The sequence below is a fragment of the Lissotriton vulgaris genome, chromosome 2_2 (genome assembly GCF_964263255.1).
Source record: "Lissotriton vulgaris chromosome 2_2, aLisVul1.2, whole genome shotgun sequence".
NCBI classification, from domain to species: domain Eukaryota; kingdom Metazoa; phylum Chordata; class Amphibia; order Caudata; family Salamandridae; genus Lissotriton; species Lissotriton vulgaris.
Window position 1 is genome coordinate 27683087 of NC_141688.1, and position 19083 is coordinate 27702169.

The following is a 19083-nucleotide window of genomic DNA, read 5'->3' on the forward strand; positions in this document are numbered from 1 at the left end:
CAGGAAAGATCAATTGTATCAGCATTAGCACCCTTCACTGCAGCACGCCAAAGGGTGGAAGTATCACAAAGTACAGAAAGGTGGTGGGGCCAGGTATCAGGACACCGATCACTTACCCAGAATAAGATCGGTTAGGCCAATGGTTGCAAGCAGATAAGGATATCTGTCTCCTTTCAGAAAAGAACAGGTGGCAGAGAAAGGATGTGTAGGGTTCCAGTGGAGGTGAGGCATGGCCGGAACGTGTTGCACCAGAGTTCCATTCTATTATCTCGCTCCGTGCCACCTACATTTTCCTGCACTTACTTACAAAATTGATTTCAGTACAACAACCTTTCAATTGCTCCAGGAATAACCCTTGGCATGATCTCATCCTCCTTTGGAAATGTCTGATAATTTCCCCTGGTTTTTCAAGAAAACCACAGTATGGAAACAGGTCTTGCTTCTCAAATAATCAATATAAAAGTAAGCCCTTCCCATATCTCTGATCAGGCTTTTCCTGGATTTGAAGGTCTGATCACTGTTGGGCACAAAAATGTTAGCAACACATAAGCGGAATCTGAGATGGTACCTTTTTCTACTCTGCAAAAGCATCAATCCTATTTCCTGCCATTTCTACTGACAAACATGTCAACTGAATATGCCCTGGGTTAACTTTCCTAAACTATCTATAATTATCACCACTAACTTGTCAACACCCACACACATTTGATATAATTTAGGATCTGCTGCCCCTATTGCACGGGAAATGGCACAACCAGAAGAAACAAAATAAAATAAAAAACATTATCAACATTTTCAAGTATTTATGAAGGGTTTCTGGCAAGTAATACTGACATTTGGAATCAGAAAGGAGAATGTCTCTTTCAAGCAAGCTGAAAAAACAAAACGGGGAGAAGCAGAACACAAGTGTGTTGTCAAAAATAAATCACAATGCTATATACCCCTCTCTAGAATCATAATGCTGTAAGATGATGCCATCACTCCCAGTTACATCAAACACCTCAATTGCACCATGTACGATCTATAGCATTGCCTTGGAGTACATTTTCAAACAGGTAATCTAATCTTTCTTTCTCTGGCGCATCACAAACATCGGCCTCTGTGGGTCCATGGTGTTCTTTAACATTCTGCATTTAATTTAATGTCTGTGATTTAAACACATTGTGCAGGTCTGCCAATCAAATTCAGCCTCTGCAGGACGTAATGACTGAAGCCTAAGCAAATACACACCAGAGTCACCCTACAAGCGAACATGGCTTACAATCCAAGAAAACATTACTCACATACCTTGTACACTTTGTTTACTCTTTTAACTAATACCCCTGGAAGATGTGGCTCATTCACTCTCTGGTGGTGCATACCACTGACAGAACTGGTTCCCTCAGACAGGACAATTCTCGCTTTAACCAATACAGCTTTGTAACTCTCAAAGGGTGTGAACTATTTACCATACGATCTCTCTTGTACTCTGACCAATTAGAACCTAATTTGCTAAAATACAACTACATCATACTGGACAAGGGTCTTTTTTCCATTAGACACTATTCATTCAACGTCTGATAGGATGGAGACACTGAAAGGACATGGCTCACTACAACTGAGCATGTTTCACCTGTGCAGAAAGCTCACTTCTCCTCAGAGGTGGCTCACACCAACAAAATCTGCAATTATCACAGTGACAGGCCATGACAAGCTCACACTGACATAGTACAGATAATTACCATCAGCGAGACACGGCTATCCAACACTGACCAGACATGCATAGCTCACACTGACCTAAAATGGCCAGATCCCACTGTCAGACCACAAGTAGCGCAGCCCAACATGTTACTGACAACTCACCCTGTCAGGGCAAGAATAGTTCATAGCTAGAGGACATGGCTAGCTTAAACTATGACACTAGGTACTAGGATATGGCTCCCACTGACAGAAAAAGAGACCATGTAACATATATGATGAAACATGCTTTTGAGTTTACTGCTTCCATGGCCAGAGACGATAGGCGATCTCTTTCTTTCTCTTGTGACACGCAATGCTCCTGATAAACCATGACAATATGCAAATTCTTTACACACAAGCCCAAGACTCACATATTAACCAAACAGAGTTCAATGGCGACACCAAAGTATGCCTCCAATATTCCAAATGGAGAACCCTGTCCACGTGTACAGTGATACAAACAGTCTCGGTTCCAACACAGACAGGTGCCATGCTTCTCATGATTTTGTGTTACTGCATATGCCTCAGTATCTCTAGAATGGAATGACAGTTCCTACGCCTTATTAGCTCAGAGTGGTCAGCTGATCTACTGGGTTCTCACACATTAGAGAATATCTGTCAGTGACATTCTTGCAACATACATCCCATTCAGCTCTGCAACTCATGTCTGAAACTTAGTCTACATGTAAAGTTCACACACTTTTAGTCATGAAGCAATGAAACCCACTATGACGCTATGCAAGGACACTGGCTGGTGGTCTGCAGTGAGCTAACAGAACAACCGAACACCTATAAAACAAGCAACTCGTAATCTGATGCAGCACGCCGCTCTGTGACTGAAAACATATACCTCACTCAGATGTTTGGAGAACTTTAACTGCATGTAAGCCTTTTGTTAATCAAATTTACAAGGTTCTCAAAGACATTATTACCCTGGCTGTATAAGTAACAGTAGTACTGCAGAGACACTCCTCACATAATCTGCCATAACAAATTGCCCTTTCGTGAACAGCTATGCACTTAATAAGCCTTCCTTCCCCTTATTATCAGCAGAGTAGGGCGGAGAAATGTGACAGAACCCGAAATGTTTATTAAGTGTCTGGACCTATAGTTTTATTTCCATTTATAAAGGCAATGCTACCCTCCTCTCTGCAATGTAACAGACCGTTAAAAATGACCCGAAGTAGAAGCAGAAGTAACACTATGCTATCTGGACGGTGCTTCAAAGCTGATAGATGAAACCATGCCCACAAATGTAAAAATTGCCTCTACCCTGATGACAGATAAACATCTGTGAGACTCCCCTGTCACTCATCATGAACTGATAGATTCCTTCTGGTGCCTGAGACACTGGGTTCGTACGATATGCACACATGACATATACAAAGAATAGGCAGACCTTCAAACTCTCCCAGCTCGGCCCAAGTAATAAAAAATCTGGGTCCCCTGTACCTCGGCTACATACTGGCCATAGAACTGGCGCCCCTTCTCCATGCTGTATCACTAGGACCTGCCCAAGCGATTCTTTTGGCCAGGATTCAGTAATGGATCACTAGCCTGCTCTGCTTCCTCTCCCATTGTTATTACCATAGTTTGGCAATTGCCCCTTTGAATTTTAAATTAGACATTGTTAAGGCCATAACTGAAAGTGTCCTGACAAACATTTTTCCTGACATGAACAATTGGCTTCCTCCTGGTGCTCTGGCAAGTTAGGTAGCTTGCGGACAATGGAGGTGGGAATGAAGGTCAGGATGGACATCAAGCAGCAATGTGAAGAAGGGCGGGATCTCCACATAAGCAGGGATTTCAACAAAGGCAAGATGCAGCTTCCATGAAAAGTCACTCTTCCCTCTGGAGCTGGTGGTTTCACACCATAAATTCATTGCTGCCAAAAAGTACAAGCTGCTGGTTGGTACTGCCTCCGTCTGGATCCGCAGGTCTTTTGCGCCCTGCTACAGTGGCTCCCCCTTCCAAGAGTTCTTTGGTTTTCTGGGGCACATTTTTCACATTTTTAAGTTTTAGCTTGCCCTTTTCTGGATTAAAGGTCCCTCGGGTAGTAAATTGCGGCCGGTCATCCACACCCCTTGGCTGCTCTGTTAAGTTCTCCAGTGTTGGGCGCAGCTCACTGCTGTCCGAAATCCCTCTGTAAAAAGGTGACCGGGCATGAATGTGGAAACGTTTTTTGGTCATGTGAGGTAAGCATGAGGAGGATGTGGATGACTGAGAAGAAACTGCTGAGTCCACAGAGTCCACTGACTCATTCTGCTTTCTCATTTGCCGCCGCATTCTGCTGCTTGCCTCGGCCTTGAAAGACCTTGGAGAACTAAGTGCCGAGCTTCTTTCTGTCACAAAACAAGAAAGCAAAAATGAATTAACAAATATAATTTAATTAAATCAATCTATTGCTAGGACTGAGAAATTAAGTGTCTTACTAGCTGAGATTTATTGTAAAGTGTATTATAGATGTGTTTGAAAGCGCTAGATGTAACATGACATCTATCCTGATGTAAGGCTGGGTGTTCCGTCTCAAACAGTACTGGCAGAAAATAAAGCAGTGAGCAGACACACTCGAGGAAACAATATCCCTAACTAGCCAAGCAATCTAGGGCTCCATTTTCTTAATCTCCTAGGAGAACTTTCTCTAACAGACAGTCCCCTCATCACTGTATAGCAGATGCCATCAGGGTATGTCCGTGAGACAGCTCATACCTGAGATATCATGTAATTGACACTTTCACCCAGTTATTACAAGCAGTGAAAACCCCAATGACTCTGCAAACTCACAGTACTACAGGATGCCAGCCCCCCACTAGCCCACCTGCCATCCCAGCTACATGCTCTGTCCATCTATCCAAGGAGTGCCAAATACCCAGCCAAGGAGAAGGAGGACTACTGCAATTCCTCAAACCCCACAAAATGTACACCATCACTTTTGAGTCTTAACCCTTGCAGCCTTAAACAAAACTGGACCGATTCGTTTTTTTATGTACCCAGACACCATAAAAGGAATGATTACCAAAACATTCTGGAATTCTACACATAAGGAATACTGAGTCTGTTACTGCTCCGGTGTACACCAGAATAAATACAAATCTAACTAAAGCGGGTCTCTTGACTTCACACGCAAGTACAAGGGCAGGCATGTACTATTCTTGAGAGACTTTACCACTTTAAAAAGCATAGAAATCTATGGGTTTCAAACTCAATGGAGCAGGCAAAAAACGGTGAAAAAACACAAATGCAGACATCAATGTAACGAGGGATGTTTAGCTCATATAGCGATTTTTAAGGAATCGCTATTTGAGAATTGCAAAATGGTATGTATGTAGAAATTCGCTATTTTTTAGCAATTTCTTAAAATTCCTTAATTGCGATTAGCAAATTGCTAATCGCAATTAAGGAATAATTTCCCATTCATTTCTATGGGCCAGGAGGCGCATAGGAATGAATGTGAAATTATTCTCAATTTGCGATTCGTAATTTGCTAATCGCAAATTGAGAATAATTTCAAGGGTGCAAAGGTGTCCAAAGGACACCCTGTTGCACCCCTGAAATAAGCATGGGTGCACATGTGGTGAACATACATGCCCTAAGGGCATGTATGTGCATCATGTGACTTGAAAAATGCTAAAATTGGCATTTTTCAAGAAATTCGCAAATTACGACCAGCTGGAAGTTGGTGGTAATTTGCGATCCCGTAGGGACAATTAGCAATTTTTTTTGCATCATACATGGCATTTAAGGAATCGCAAATTTTGCGATTCCTTAAATACAATCGCAAAATAAGGAATCGCAAATTTGCGATTCCTTATTTTGAATTGATTTTCTACATACATACCATTTTGCTGAAATGAGTTCGCAAACGCCGAATTTCGGCGTTTGCGAACCCATTTGAGCTTCATACATCTGGCCAGAGGTGTTTAGCTACCACTAAACTAAGGTCCAAGAATCTAGTAGTAGCTCGGCGTTTCTGGTCTTTTGCTAACATGCCCAGTATACAGACTTCCCATGAATTTGAGAGTGCTCTATCAGTGACCTCGGACAGGTGCTGCGTCACCCCTCCCCAAATAGTGGCGCAATGTGGGACATGACCATAGCATGTTGGATGTCAGTATCAAAATGACTGCATCAGGGGAAACATGCTCCTCTGTGAAAATATCAATGAATTGTGTCTGGGGTAACATAAGCCCTATGCATATATAATACTGTGTCAATCGGCACCTTGCATTGCAGGGAACAGATGTAAGGCTCGCTAGTAACGTGTCCCATACCTTGGGTGCGCATGGAAGGGCAAAATCTGTTTCCCAGCCGTTTTGCAGGGGCCCCACGTCTATTGCGGCCTGGATATGGAGAGTGTATGTGAACCACCTAGTAAGAAGCCTCCCGTTGCCCATAACATGTACATACTGCACTGTGAGTTGTGTTTGTACCTCTTGTGTAATGTCTCCTCAATTTTGTTTCAAAGTGGTTTTCCAGAATGCTTGACTAAGGAATGACCCAGGAAAAAACAACAGGAGTATAACCCATAAACCAGATTGAGATCTCGGTATATATGTGTTTTGAGCAACAATATCTCAATCGGATTCAATGAGAAAGGCAAAAATAAGTTCATGTACAAGACATTACACGGTCGCGAAAGAAGGAGAGACTATCAATTTTGAAAAGTGCATATAGAATCATATTAAAATCACATCTTATACAGGACAGTTGTAAAAGCACTGTTGGCATGAAATGCAATGGCAACAAAGGGGGTTTTGTGCACTTGGTGCTCGTGAAACAAAGAGTGACGGCGTGAGTGACAGGTGGGAAAACACAGCGAGGGACACAAGGTGACAAAGTGAAAAACATTATGTACAGAAGCAATGGTTCGTCATCAATGAATGAATAACAAAAAATTCGTTTGGAAACCAAGGCTGAGGGTGCGCCGTGAGTTGCTCTGTACGTAGGGTCGGCGGTGTTTCGATCCTATCTAGTCAGGATCTTCATCAGGACCGGGTTGCCAGTTTGGTAAGTGAAGTGGGCAATGAGCAGTACTGTACTGTCATGGTTCTGTCCGAAGAAGTTCAAAGGGCTAAGTTGCGGGTTCCTAGCAAGTGAAGGAATCTACTCGGTGCACTCTAGGTTATGCAGGTATTGTCCATGAAGGCTCGAAAAATCCGATATCGTATTCGTTTGGTAGGCATGATTGGGTTAACGAAGGTAGGCGGAGGCGCAGTGTTAGAGTCCCGAACTGCAAATTGTCTCAAGCCGAATCAAAATGGAGTTGGGGGCAGGGTCGGACCAACCAATACACTGATGGGGTCCTGTAGTCAGTACCTAATAACAGAATGGATCTTGCCGCCAAATGAATCCAGTGGCCGTCGGGCGGCTTTAGAGTCTTGTGAATAGACTGCAGATACGCCAGGTATACCGGGCGGTATACCGGGCGTGACTACAGTCTATTCACGGTTCACGGTATACCGGGCGGTACCCTGGATCTCAGCGGGAGAGAAAGTAAGATTTTCTAAGGAAGAGCTTATGTCCAAGTCTGACGCTCCCAGAGTCGATTGATATAATTTCATGTATTGGAGGACCACCTCGTGTATTGCATCAAACCACCGGGAGATAACAATGCAGTGATGGGTCTCACAGGCTGTTGATGTCTAATCAGCCAGGCCAAAAGGGTTCCTGAGTGGTCAGCTGTCGTATGTGTTCTCACTGAGTGTGCCATGTAGTTCACGCATCTCGATCAGTGTTGCATGCGTTTTACATGCATCTGTTAGTTTAGGTGCGCAGGAGGAAGTGGCAGCAGCAAGTGTCTCAGGTGTTATTAGGGTGCGTTCCACGTCTAGCAATTCTGCCTCCACTTGTTTCCGCATACACAGGCATTGCTCCGCAGTGTATCCTTTAATGCATCCCATTCCACCAGGGCTGACATAGCCATACCTGTGTTGTGTTGCACAACAAATAAAAGCATCAGACATCTTTGGTGCAATGTCTGGTAGGATTAGCGAGTTAGTGTCTGACGAACAAATCACTGAGGAGTCCTCATATCCGGATGATCGGGTGGACACTACGTCTTTTTCAGAGACATTGGGGGAATCTGCTATGCATTCTGCTTCTCAAACAGCCTACTGCCGTTCTCTGACGATTTGTTCGAGGTCCGGCACTGCAGTCAGCCTGGGTGGGGTTGTCTTGCTCCTCCACCAGTGTGGTCTAGGAGCCCCTTTCCTGGTGTTCCGTTTTCCACCTTGTTGCCTGGTTGAGGACCTGAGAACTGTCCAGTGGACTCTGACACACTACAGAACGCATGGGACTGGTTAAAGAATCTAACCTTTCCGCCAGCCACCACACGAAGCCTCGCAGGAAACAACAAAGTATTGAATAGCCAGCTGTCTGAGTTTCTGCTTCACTTGTAAGAAGAAGCCACATTGATGCTGCACTTCAAGAATGTAGTCTGGGAAGTACATCACACAAGCACTCTCTAGTCTGATCAACTGCAATTTCTGTGTTTCGCGTAATATTGCGTCCCTGTCCCGAAATTGTCGGACCTTGACGATGAACGGGCAGGGTCCCAAGCCTGCTGCTTGTCTCCTGGAAGGATGCAGTTTGCCAATCAATTGTGAAATATGCTGACAGGGAATAAGCAGGTAGCAGCTCCTTGATCCACCGCTCCACAAAGGAGAACGGCATTCCTGGACCCCGCCCTCCGGCAGGCCAATTGAGCAGACACTGTTGAATCCCTCCGCATCCTCCACCCTGTCTTCCATGTGTCGTATTCTGCCCTCACATTCCCACGGTTGTAGCACTGACAGGTTTTGTTCCGTAGTTGCCACTTGGTCAAACAGCTTTCTATGGTCTGCATGGAGCAGTGTGAGGTATGCCGCCGCAGTATTTTTGATTCCAGCAAGACAAGAGATCTCTCTATAGCATTCAGTATATCATCAAATCTGTCCTCAGGGGGAAGGGGTGGGCCTTGTGAGTCCAATTGTTCTGATTCCATTATGGCCGAGGAGTGTGAGGAGGTTCTAGATCCAGAGCCATGTTTGCAGCCCATTCCCGTGACCCCTGCTATGCACTAGCATTCGTGAACGGTGTCTCTTCCACTCCAATGGAGTGGTTATGTTAACCAGTTTTCAGCCGTGGAGGGAGTGGTGTACGACATGCATTGACCAGCTGTGTAGCACTCTGGGACCTGCCTGTTTATAGCCTACAGGTGCCTGGGAGTGTCTCCTCCACGCTCCAAAAGACTCGGGCGCATTGAGAACAATCTGGGCCAGTAGGGCTTAGTATCCTGCAGCACCACCTAGAACCATCACAGGAGTGAAGCCCAGTGCATCAATGAGGAGAGGAGGGCTGCCGCACGGCAGAGCCATTCCACAGTTGGCTTTCGTGTATTTCCCTCAGGTGTCAGAAGCACCAATGCCTCCACACCGGAGTCCTCAGTGTCCCGATAAGAAGCACCACTGGTCAATTGGATCCCTCCAGCTCCAAGTAACTTGATCTGTACCCGCGGAGTGGTTAGTTAAGGGGGCCATACTCCAGCTGTGTGCTCTCTTCCAGCCTCCCTCGGACCCTATCTACGGTCCTGAGGAGCCCATCACGGCTGCTCCCTCCTCAGTTAGTCTATTTAACAGCCAGCCCTGCAGTTTTTTTTCACCTTCCAGTCCCACTGTCCAGTGGGGACCCAGCCCCCAGAGCTAGAGGTCTCCTTTCAATGCAGCCAGTTCAGTGTAATCAGTGTGGTGAGCGGGAGAGGGGCAGGCATCCAACACTGTATCTCAGTGCCCCACTGCTCACCCTCAGTCCAGGCCCTCTCGGACGAGCCTCGGCCTCCACACCCCGTGGAGTCCATTGGGCTGTCATCCATAGTCGGAGCTCAGGCAATCCTTCAGTGTTCACCACCACTGCTCCTCACCTTGTCACCGCAGTCCTCGGTGACAGTGCGGTTCAACTTCCGGTATCCCTCACGCTTGCAGCTCCTTGACTCGCCACTGCACCAGCTGCAGACCGTCTATTTGCGTCTGTGGTGATCCGGGCATTGTTTTTTAATTGCTCTCTCACCAAAACAGTCCAATGAGGTCAGGGAAGCCGCTGCTGTGCGCCACAGGATGGCGCTCCGTGACCGATTACTAATGAAATGAAATCCAGTATTTGTAAAGCGCACAATTACCTGAGGGTGTCAAGGCACTGGGGGACGTCGGGAAGAGTAAGTGAGCTATTGCCCAGGGTCACATGGTGCTAGGTTAACCTGCCGCCGGGGTCGAACAGAGCACGCCGGGGTCCATAGTCAGGCACCCTAGCCGCTGCGCCACACCTCATCGACTGATCGGATAAGGGGAATATGCATCAGAGTGGGACTAAAGCGCATCCATCTTGCCTCCACAGGTCACGCCCCCCCCTTCCCCTGTTCAGTTGCAATACATAGCAATGACAGCGAAATGCAAAAGAACACATGATCAACGATATTCACAATGACAAAATGCCATCATCCTAAATTATCTCCGTCAAGACCCATCCTCCTACTGGGCACCATTCTTAAGATCTCTTTGCTGATCTGTGAAGCAAGTCCAACGCTACCATCCAGTATGCCGGGTCCAAGGCGTAGAAGAATTGATCAAGCGTGAGCATTTTGTACTTCTTCTTGAGGAACAAATTTAGCGGGACCATGGAAAGACCCAAGAACATGGGCGTAGCCCAGCTGTCCTTTTAGCACTTCACCGCTGAAGCACAAGTTACTTACCTTCGGTAACGATATATCTGTAAGAAACAGTAGTTAGTATTCGATTCCTTACCTTAGAATATTCCCAGGCGTCAGGCTGCATCTGGAAAATTTTGCGTAGCAGTACCCCTGCGCGTCGGTAGGCGTCGTCCGCTGCTCCGCTTCCGTCGTCAACGCCAGGATGATGTCGGAGTACTTAGACGCCGCCCTCGCGCGCTGACGTCAGTTCTTATACACAGCTTTTCCGCGCCAGAAACGCAGAGCCATGATAAAAAACCAACACTGGTGCCGTGAAAACTAGGGCCCTGAAAGGAGATGACCGTAACCCTAGATATCGGTTCGCAGAACAGGGAGGATGTGTGGGGCGGTAAGGAATATAATACTAACTACTGTTTCTTACAGATATATCGTTACCGAAGGTAAGTAACTTGTGCATCTGAAAGAAACAGGTTAGTATTAGATTCCTTACCTTAGAATAGATACCCCAGCAATACCAACCCCGGTGGTGGGTATGCGAACCAATTATCACACCAGAAAGTCCTGGAGAACGGAACGGCCGAAAAAGCCATCTCTCCGGACTTGGCTGTCCAGGCAGTAGTGTCTTGCGAACGTGTGCAGCAAGGCCCACGTAGCTGTCTGACCGATGTCCTGCAAGGGGACTCCCAGACCCAGGGCTGTAGTAACCGCTGTGGCTTGAGTGGAATGGGCTCCTTTTTAGCCAGAGAATAACAAGCCTTAATGCACAAGACGACCCATCGGCCCGTCACTTCTTAGCGCCCACTTAACCAACAAAGAGTTGGTCATCCACCCGGAACTGACGTGTGCGATCCAGATAATATGGGAGAGCATGTTTTGGGTCCAGGCGGTGGAGCCTCTCTTCCTCTTTCAAGGGATGCGAAGGTGGAAAGAAGGTGGGCAAGGTGATGGACTGCACGAAGTGGAAGGCTGTGACTACCTTGGACAGGAAAGAGGGTCGCATCCGCAACACAACTTTGTCCGGATGGACAGAAAGGAAAGGAGGTTGAGAAGATAGACCCTGGAGCTCACTCACTCTCCTGGAAGAGTGATGGCAACCAGGAATGCAGTCTTAAGAGTAAGGAGACGAAGAGGACAGTTATGAAGTGGCTCGAAGGGAGTGCACATCAGATAAGTCAGAACAAGTTTCAAGTCCCACCGAGGCATCACAACAGGAACAGGAGGAAACATTTGAGTGATGCCCTTCAAAAACCTATTCACAACTGGGGACTTAAACAAAGAGGGCTGATCAGGGAGCCTTAAGAAGGCGGAAATGGCAGAGAGGTAGCCCTTTAGAGTGCCCAGAGCAGAGCCCTGGTGGGCAAGAGAAAGAAGAAAGAGGAGAACCTCTGAAAGAGGGGCAGAAAGGGGATCCAAAGCCTTTGCTGTGCACCATGTCACAAATTTGTTCCACCTGCATGCGTATACCGATTTTGTGGAGGGACGCCTGGCTGCCAGAATCACATCACAGACTTCAGGAGGCAAGTCAAATGGCCTCAACTGCCGCCGCTCAATCTCCACGCACGTAAGTGGAGACTGGACAGGTTCGGGTGGAGGACTGTCCCCTGCTGCTGCGACAGAAGGTCCTCCTGAAGAGGCAGACGAATCAGGGGATCGACTGACATGCTGAGTAGCTCGGGATACCAGTATCTTCGTGCCCAGTCTGGAGCTACAAGGATGACTTGGGCCCGATCGCGCCTGATCTTCTTCAGCACTCTGGGCAGAAGTGGTATAGGCGGAAAGGCGTACAACAGACCGCAGCTCCACTCGCGACGAAAAGCGTCTCCGAGCGAGTGCTGCCTTGGGAATTCCAACGCGCAGAACTGATGACATTGTGCGTTCTCTTCTGTGGCGAATAGATCTAACCAAGGCTCTCCGCACTGCTGAAGGAGGTCTTGCGCCATGTCCGAGTTCAGACGCCTTTCGTGATCCATCATGCACCGACGACTGAGTTCGTCCGCCCTGGCGTTCAGGGAACCTGCTAGGTGTTGAACCACCAGGGTCACGCCCTGATGTTCCAGCCACTGCCAGAGGCGCAGAGCCTCCTGGGATAGGGTCCACGACCCCACCTCGCCCTGTTTGTTGCAGTACCACATGGCGTTGGTGTTGTCCTTGAACACCTGCACTACACTCCCCCGGACAGAGGGGAGGAATGCCTTCAGGGCAAGCTGGATCGCCCGCAGCTCCAGAAGGTTGATGTGGAGCCGGGACTCTGCCGGAGACCAGAGGCCTCTGACCTCTGCCTCTCACATGTGGCCCCACCAGCCCTGGGGGGACGTGTCCGTCACAACTACGTACTCCATTGGGGTAGGGAGAGGGATCTGCCGCTGACCCAATCGCGGTCCACTGCAACTGTCTTGAAGTGCCCTCCTAGATCAAGACCTGGTCGGACAAGTTGCCCTGATGCTGGGCCCATTGAAACTTCAGGTCCCACTGCAGAGCTCGCATCCGCCACCTGGCGTGATGCACCAGAAGGATGCAGGAGGCAATCAACCCAAGAAGCCGCAGCGTCAACCTGGCCGAGACTCAGGATGAGGGCTGAAAGATCGGAATCGGAGCCTGAATATCCCGAACCCGCTGTTCGGGAGGATAAACCCGAAACTGCGCCGAGTCTAGAACCGTTCAGATGAAGAGGAGCTTCTGAGAGGGACACAGGTGTGACTTTGGCACATTGATGGAGAACCCCAGCAGGTGCAGGAGGTCGGCCGTAGTCTGGAGGTGGCTGACGACTGTCTGGGGTGAGCCCGCCTTCAACAACCAGTTGTCGAGTTAGGGGAAGACTGAAACCCCTAACCTGCGCAGATGAGCTGCGACCACCGCCATCACTTTTGTGAACACCCGTGGGGCGCTGGTAATGCCGAAGGGGAGCACGGTAAACTTAAAGTGCTCGCTGCCTACCGTGAACCGCAGGTAGCGCAGGTGGGCCGGCAGGACGGGGATGTGAAAATATGCGTCCTGCAACTCCAACGCTACCATCCAGTCTACTGGGTCCAGGGCAGCTAAGACCTGAGCCAAAGCCAGCATCTTCAATTTCTCCTTCCGGAGGAAGCTCTTGACGTTCCTTAGGTCCAAGATAGGGCGTAGGCCCCCTTTGCCCTTCTTGGGAACCAGAAAGTAGTGGGAGTAACAACCACGTCCTACTTCTGGCCCAGGAATGCACTTGATGGCCCCCTTGGCCAAGAGGGCCGAAACTTCCTCTTGCAGAAGTTGCAAGTGATCCCCTGACACGCGGTGGTACTGCGGTGGCATGGCTGGAGGGGTCGCCTCGAAGTGGAGGGAGTAGCACCTTCGGACGATTTGCAGCACCCACCTGTCCGATGTGATGGTGCGCCAGTGGAGGAGGTGATGGCGAATCCAGCGCCCCACTGGCGTCAAATGGGCCTGAAAGCTTGGACTAGGAAGGCTTTGAGGAGGATGCTGCGGGGTGGATGTGGACTGGCCGCGCCGTTGTCCCCTTTTACCGCCGCGACGGTAACCAGGTCCGCCATTCGCGCTGAATGTTAGTCTGCGGCCTATGGCTGGCAGGACGTGTGGGAGCACCCCTTTTGTGGCCATGAAAGGAGCGCTTGGCAGAAGATTGCTGGCGCGGGGTCGACAGGCCCAAGGACTTGGCCGTAGCCCTAGAGTCCTTAAAGCGTTCCAGCGCATGATCTGCCTTTGCACCGAAGAGGTGGCTAACATCGAACGGCATGTCCATAAGGGTGTTTTGGACATCAGCCAAAAAGGTGGCGGACCTCAGCTAGGCGTGATGGTGAACCGCCACAAACGTGGAAATCGCTCTTCCTAGCGAGTCCGTGGTATCCAGTCCATATCGTATAGAGTACCGCACTGCGTCCCTTCCTTCTGCGAGGGCATGAGCGAGTTTCACCCGGGCTCCCTCCGGGCACTCAGGCAGCACGGCCGCAACCGTATCCCTCAAGAGGCACGAAGTTGACCGACCGCAACCCCAAACTAAGGGAGGAGAACATCTTCTTTCCGAACTGTTCACACCTCTTGGATTACCGATCTGGTGGTGCAGTTGGGAATGCGGATTGGGAAGTAGAGGCCTGGATAACCAGGCTCTCGGGTGGGGTGGGTGGACAAGAAACTAGGGTCGCCCGGGGCTGGGCGGTGGCGCCTAGCGACGTTCCTATCTACAGGGGGACCTGTAGTGGGCCTGGACCAAGTGCCCAACAGGACGTCTGTGAGAGCCTCATTAAACGGCAGTAGAGGCTCTGGGGAGCTTACCTGCGGTTTAAGGACCTCTGTGATGATGTTAGACATCACTGCTGCGACAGGGAGCTCAAGAGCCAAGGCCTTGACTGCCCTCATCAGCACTACACTATAAGCCCCCTCCTCCGTCGCCACGGTAGGAAGGGGAGACAAAACCAGTGTCTGGGGAGGTATTCAGGCCACTGGCTTCCCCTAGTTCCTGTGCCCAGTCCTGATATGACAGGCACTCACGTGACAGGGGGTCCTCAGACACCCCCCCCCCACCCAGTCTCCCTCGTCGTCCATATCCTGAAATTCAGGGATAAAGGATGGACCCAGATCCTCAAAGAATTCCTCTTCGGCCGGCGCCGAATGCGGCGTCGAGCGACGCCGCTCCGACGGATCCGGACCGAGGGGCGACTAGGGACGGCGTCGTGCGGGGACGATGCCGGGGATGACACCCTAGGAGCCGATGCCGACGGGGTCGTAAGGTTGACCAGCGGCGACCCAGATCTGGAACCGGATCCAGTGGGGCCTTGCGGTGCCGGACCGAAGTCGCTGACGGCGCCGGGGCCGAAGCACGTGCCGGGGCCGAATCACCTGGCCCGCTTGGGCTCCCAGTCGGGGCCGCTTGGCCCGAAGGCGCAGCGGAACCCGACGGAGGAGAGAGCGACCTCACGGCCATGAGGAAGGCATCGATCTCCTCCGGCGTCGCATTCTGCCCAGGGACCGGTGGGTATGGAGCAGGCCGCGACGTCTGCGGCTCCGGCGGAGCCACGTCGGCGGTGTCACCCAAACCCCCGGCCGCGTCGCGCGAGCGTCGGGGGGAGTCAGAAGAGCGATGTCGCCTCTCGACTTATTGTGACTCTTACCTAAAGACTTGGAGCCCGACAAGTGGTGGCGACTCGCCGAGCTGTGATGACTCCAGCCCCGCAACAGGTCCTCGACCTCCTTCCGAACCGGGACCTCGAGCGGCGCGGGGCTGACTGCCGGAGCTCGAGGTGCTTATGGGACCGCTCCCACCTAGCCTTCGACGTCAAGGCCCGACAGTCGGGGACGACTTGTCATCGTGGTCGGGCCCCAGGCAATGTAGGCACAGGTTAGTAGCTGACATCAGTCAGTTGCAGTCGGCACAGGGCCATCCAAAAAGGATCCAAAAAGCTTAGTCGAAAAGTGACTAAAGGGTACCGCTTTCTCCAGACCTGCGCTTGCTGACGCGGAAAAAGGAAAAACTGACGTCAAAGCGCGAGGGCGGCGTCTAAGTACTCTGACAACGTCATCCCGGCGCCAACGACGCCTACAGACGCGCGCAGGGGTACTGCTACGCAAAATTTTCTGGATCCAGTCTGACGTCTGGGGATATTCTAAGGTAAGGAATCTAATACTAACCTGTTTCTTTCAGATTACGTCTTCTCTCTGAAGAGGCAAGAGCTTCCAATGGGGCATGTCCATAACCAAAGCATGGACATCCCCAGAAGAGCATGCTATCCTCATCCTGGAATGGCACTGTAAGGTCACCGCTGATAAAACCGCTCCACACAGGGAGTCAGTGGCATCCAGTCACAGGGGATGAGGAATTTGGCTGCATCCCTCCTATCAGCAACATCCTGGGCCTTCTCCGAGACTGCCAGCAGCATTTGCGCAACTGAATCCCACAGTGTGTGGGAACAACGGGCCTAAAGGCATGCATGTGTTCATGGACCATTGTGCCAAGCACATTCTTCCTTAAGGTGTCCTTTCACATGGATTCCCTGTCCGGGGGTGCGGTAGGAAATGCGCCATGGGAGGTGGAGGCTATAACCACAAATCTCCCGGTGGTAGGGTGTTGTGTGAGGAAGTTTGGATCCCCTGGTGCAGGGCTGGTGCAGGTGGGCAATCGTATTCTTCAGAACAGCCCCTGTGCTGGGCTTAGACCAGGTCCCAAACAGGACATCTGTAACAACTTCATTAAAAGGGAGAAGCGGTTTTGAGGGGGATACTTTCGCAAGAAGCACCTCCATCAAGACATTCATCTTCACTGTCAACGAGGGCAGGCAAAGTTCCAGAACCTCAGCAGCCCTTCTCTTTGCCATTACAAATGATACTTCCTCCTCTGTAGGTACGGTAGGGGGAGAAAGCATGGCAGTATCTGGAGAGGTGTCGAGTCCGCTGGCTTCTGCCAAAGCTTTACACCAGTCCACGTTTTCTGGTATTCTTCAGTGTCCAGCGACCCCTCCCAAGCCTTCCCGAGTCTTAGCCCATAAGAATGCGACTCAGCCTCGGACCTGTAAGGCATGTCTCCTTTCTATGCCGGAATTGGGGTCGGGGGGACGCCCATACGACTGTGTAAGAGTAAATCAGAATGGGGGGCGGTGGCGCCAGGAGCATCAGCATTGTGACCGCCGTCAGGGAAGATCAAGGTGGTACGACTGGCGTGTCTGGGTCTACCTGTAGATCCAGGGGCCCGACTGTTGCCTGAGCCATCGGCTTAGGTCCAGTAAGGGGCCGTCCCTAAGCTGCAGTGCCCAAAGGCATGCCAGCGGGACCGGGCCACTCAAATATGAGGTGCATGTTGCATAAAACTCATGGATTTGACAGGGGTCGCTCCTGCTCCCAGAAACTCTAGGACGCACGTTGCCGACCCAGGTGCTGGTGCAACCACATAGCCAGGCCTTGTATGTTGACGCGCCCTCATCTTGCCGGCCAATGAACGAGGTGAAGTCAAAGTAGTCTTCAACGTCTTGTTGTTCTTTTTGCAGTGGGAATTACTCAAGTGACCTGACTACTTTGAGCGTAACAAATATTTTGGGCTCTGATACTAATCCTGTGACTTTTCTCTCCACCAGGATTGAGTCCGTTGTGTTGTTGCACCTTGAGCCGCCAGGTCCTTGAGGCACCGCTACCTCAAGGCCTTCAGGTTCACAGCGCGGCAGCCGACACAGGTCTTAATGTTGTGGTCGCTCTTGATGCACAAGAGGCAAACAAGATGCTGGTCCTTCTCCGACCAGGCGTTGCAGGGCTCGAAGCTGGCCTTCCTACAGGACATTCCTGCCACACCAAAAAAAAACTCTCAAAAACTGACTGAAAGGGTAGCTCTCACTGGATCAGTGCTGACTGGCACTGAAAAAAAAGTGGCACTGAGAGAAAAGAATGGACGTCCGTGTGCTCGGGTGGTGTCTTCATAGGCACAGCGCACGTCACAATCGGCGTGGATGACGCAGCCACTTGGAGCCGACCGACACCACCTACAGGCATGCCAGGGTACTGATCACAAAAACATTTCCGGATCCGGTCTGATACTTGGGGATAATTCTAAGGTAGGGACTCTGTGGCTAGAAGTTTTTATCATATTGGATAGTGTTCTGTACTACTGATTGGGAAGGCTGGCATTATCTTTCGTCTAGCTCCCAGAAACAGCTTCTGAATTTATCCCGAAGAGCATGCAAATAGGTCGGCTGTCTTTAATTCTTTCTCAAACTCTGCTCAACCCCCCTAAAGAGTTGTACCTATCAAAAGGCGTATCTGTTAGAGAATAACAGCCCGTTGCCCGAAAAATCAGTCAAACTCATCCAGACATGCCTTTGAAGCACACTGCGTCAACAGTACTACCAAGGCAACTGGTACTATCAAGGCCTGCACATATAACAGCCTGTCCTTCAATCAATCAGGGGTTAATAAAGCGCGTCACTCACACGTGAGGGTCTCAAGGCGCTAGGGGGAGGGGAAGGGGGAGCAGCTCCGGATCACTTGAAGAGCTAGGTCTTGAGGTCCTTCCTGAACGTGTGCAGGGTCGGGGAGTACGTCTGATGTTCACAGGGAGCTCGTTCCAGGTCTTGGCTGCAATGTAGGAGAAAGCTCTCCCACCTGCTCTGTTTCTGCGGATACTGGGGACCTCTGCCAGGGCGAGGTCGGAGGAGCAGTAGTTCCTCTTGAGTACGTGGAAGGAGACAGTCTCATTGAGGTATTTGGGTCAGATGTTGTTGAGGGATTTATAGGCAAGGGTGAGGAGTTTTAAGGTGACCCTCTTCTCAACGGGGCGCCAGTGGAGCTCTCGTAGGTGTTGGTTGGGTCATGTGTTTGTGAAGCGGAGTCCCGAGTACGAGTCTGGCTTTGGCGTTCTGGATGGTTTGGAGTTTGTGTAGATGAGTTGCCGTTCTGCTGGTTATGAGCGCGTGGATGACGGTCCTTCTACAGTCGGGGGGGGGATCTATTTGAAGGTCTTGCAGAGGATGCGCAGGCTGTTGAAACTGGCGGAAGTGACTGTGTAGATTTGGAGGTTCATGCAGAGGGAGGAGTTGAGGATGATGCTGAGAATTTGTGCATGGTCTGTAGGGGTGGGTGGATTCCCGAGGGCAGAGGGCCACCAGGTGTTGTCCCAGGTGGAGGTGCGTGTTCAGAGGATGAGGACCTCTGTCTTCTCGGAGTTGCGCTTCAGGCAGCTGTCTTTCATCCAGGCTGCAACATTTTTCATTCCATGG

The 19083-nt window shown here is 50.3% G+C and overlaps 1 protein-coding gene across 5 annotated transcripts in view; it reads right to left on the bottom strand.

The window, feature by feature from the left end:
* Positions 1–2030: 2030 nt before the first annotated feature.
* MYO9A (myosin IXA) overlaps positions 2031–19083 on the bottom strand; it is a 1208318-nt gene continuing 1191265 nt past the window's right edge. For all 5 annotated transcript variants that reach the window (XM_086959231.1, XM_086959230.1, XM_086959229.1 and 2 more), the window contains one exon: positions 2031–4061. In XM_086959231.1, the coding sequence (XP_086815357.1) occupies positions 3586–4061 (476 nt within the window). In that variant the 3' untranslated portion in view covers positions 2031–3585. The remainder of the gene's footprint in view (positions 4062–19083) is intronic.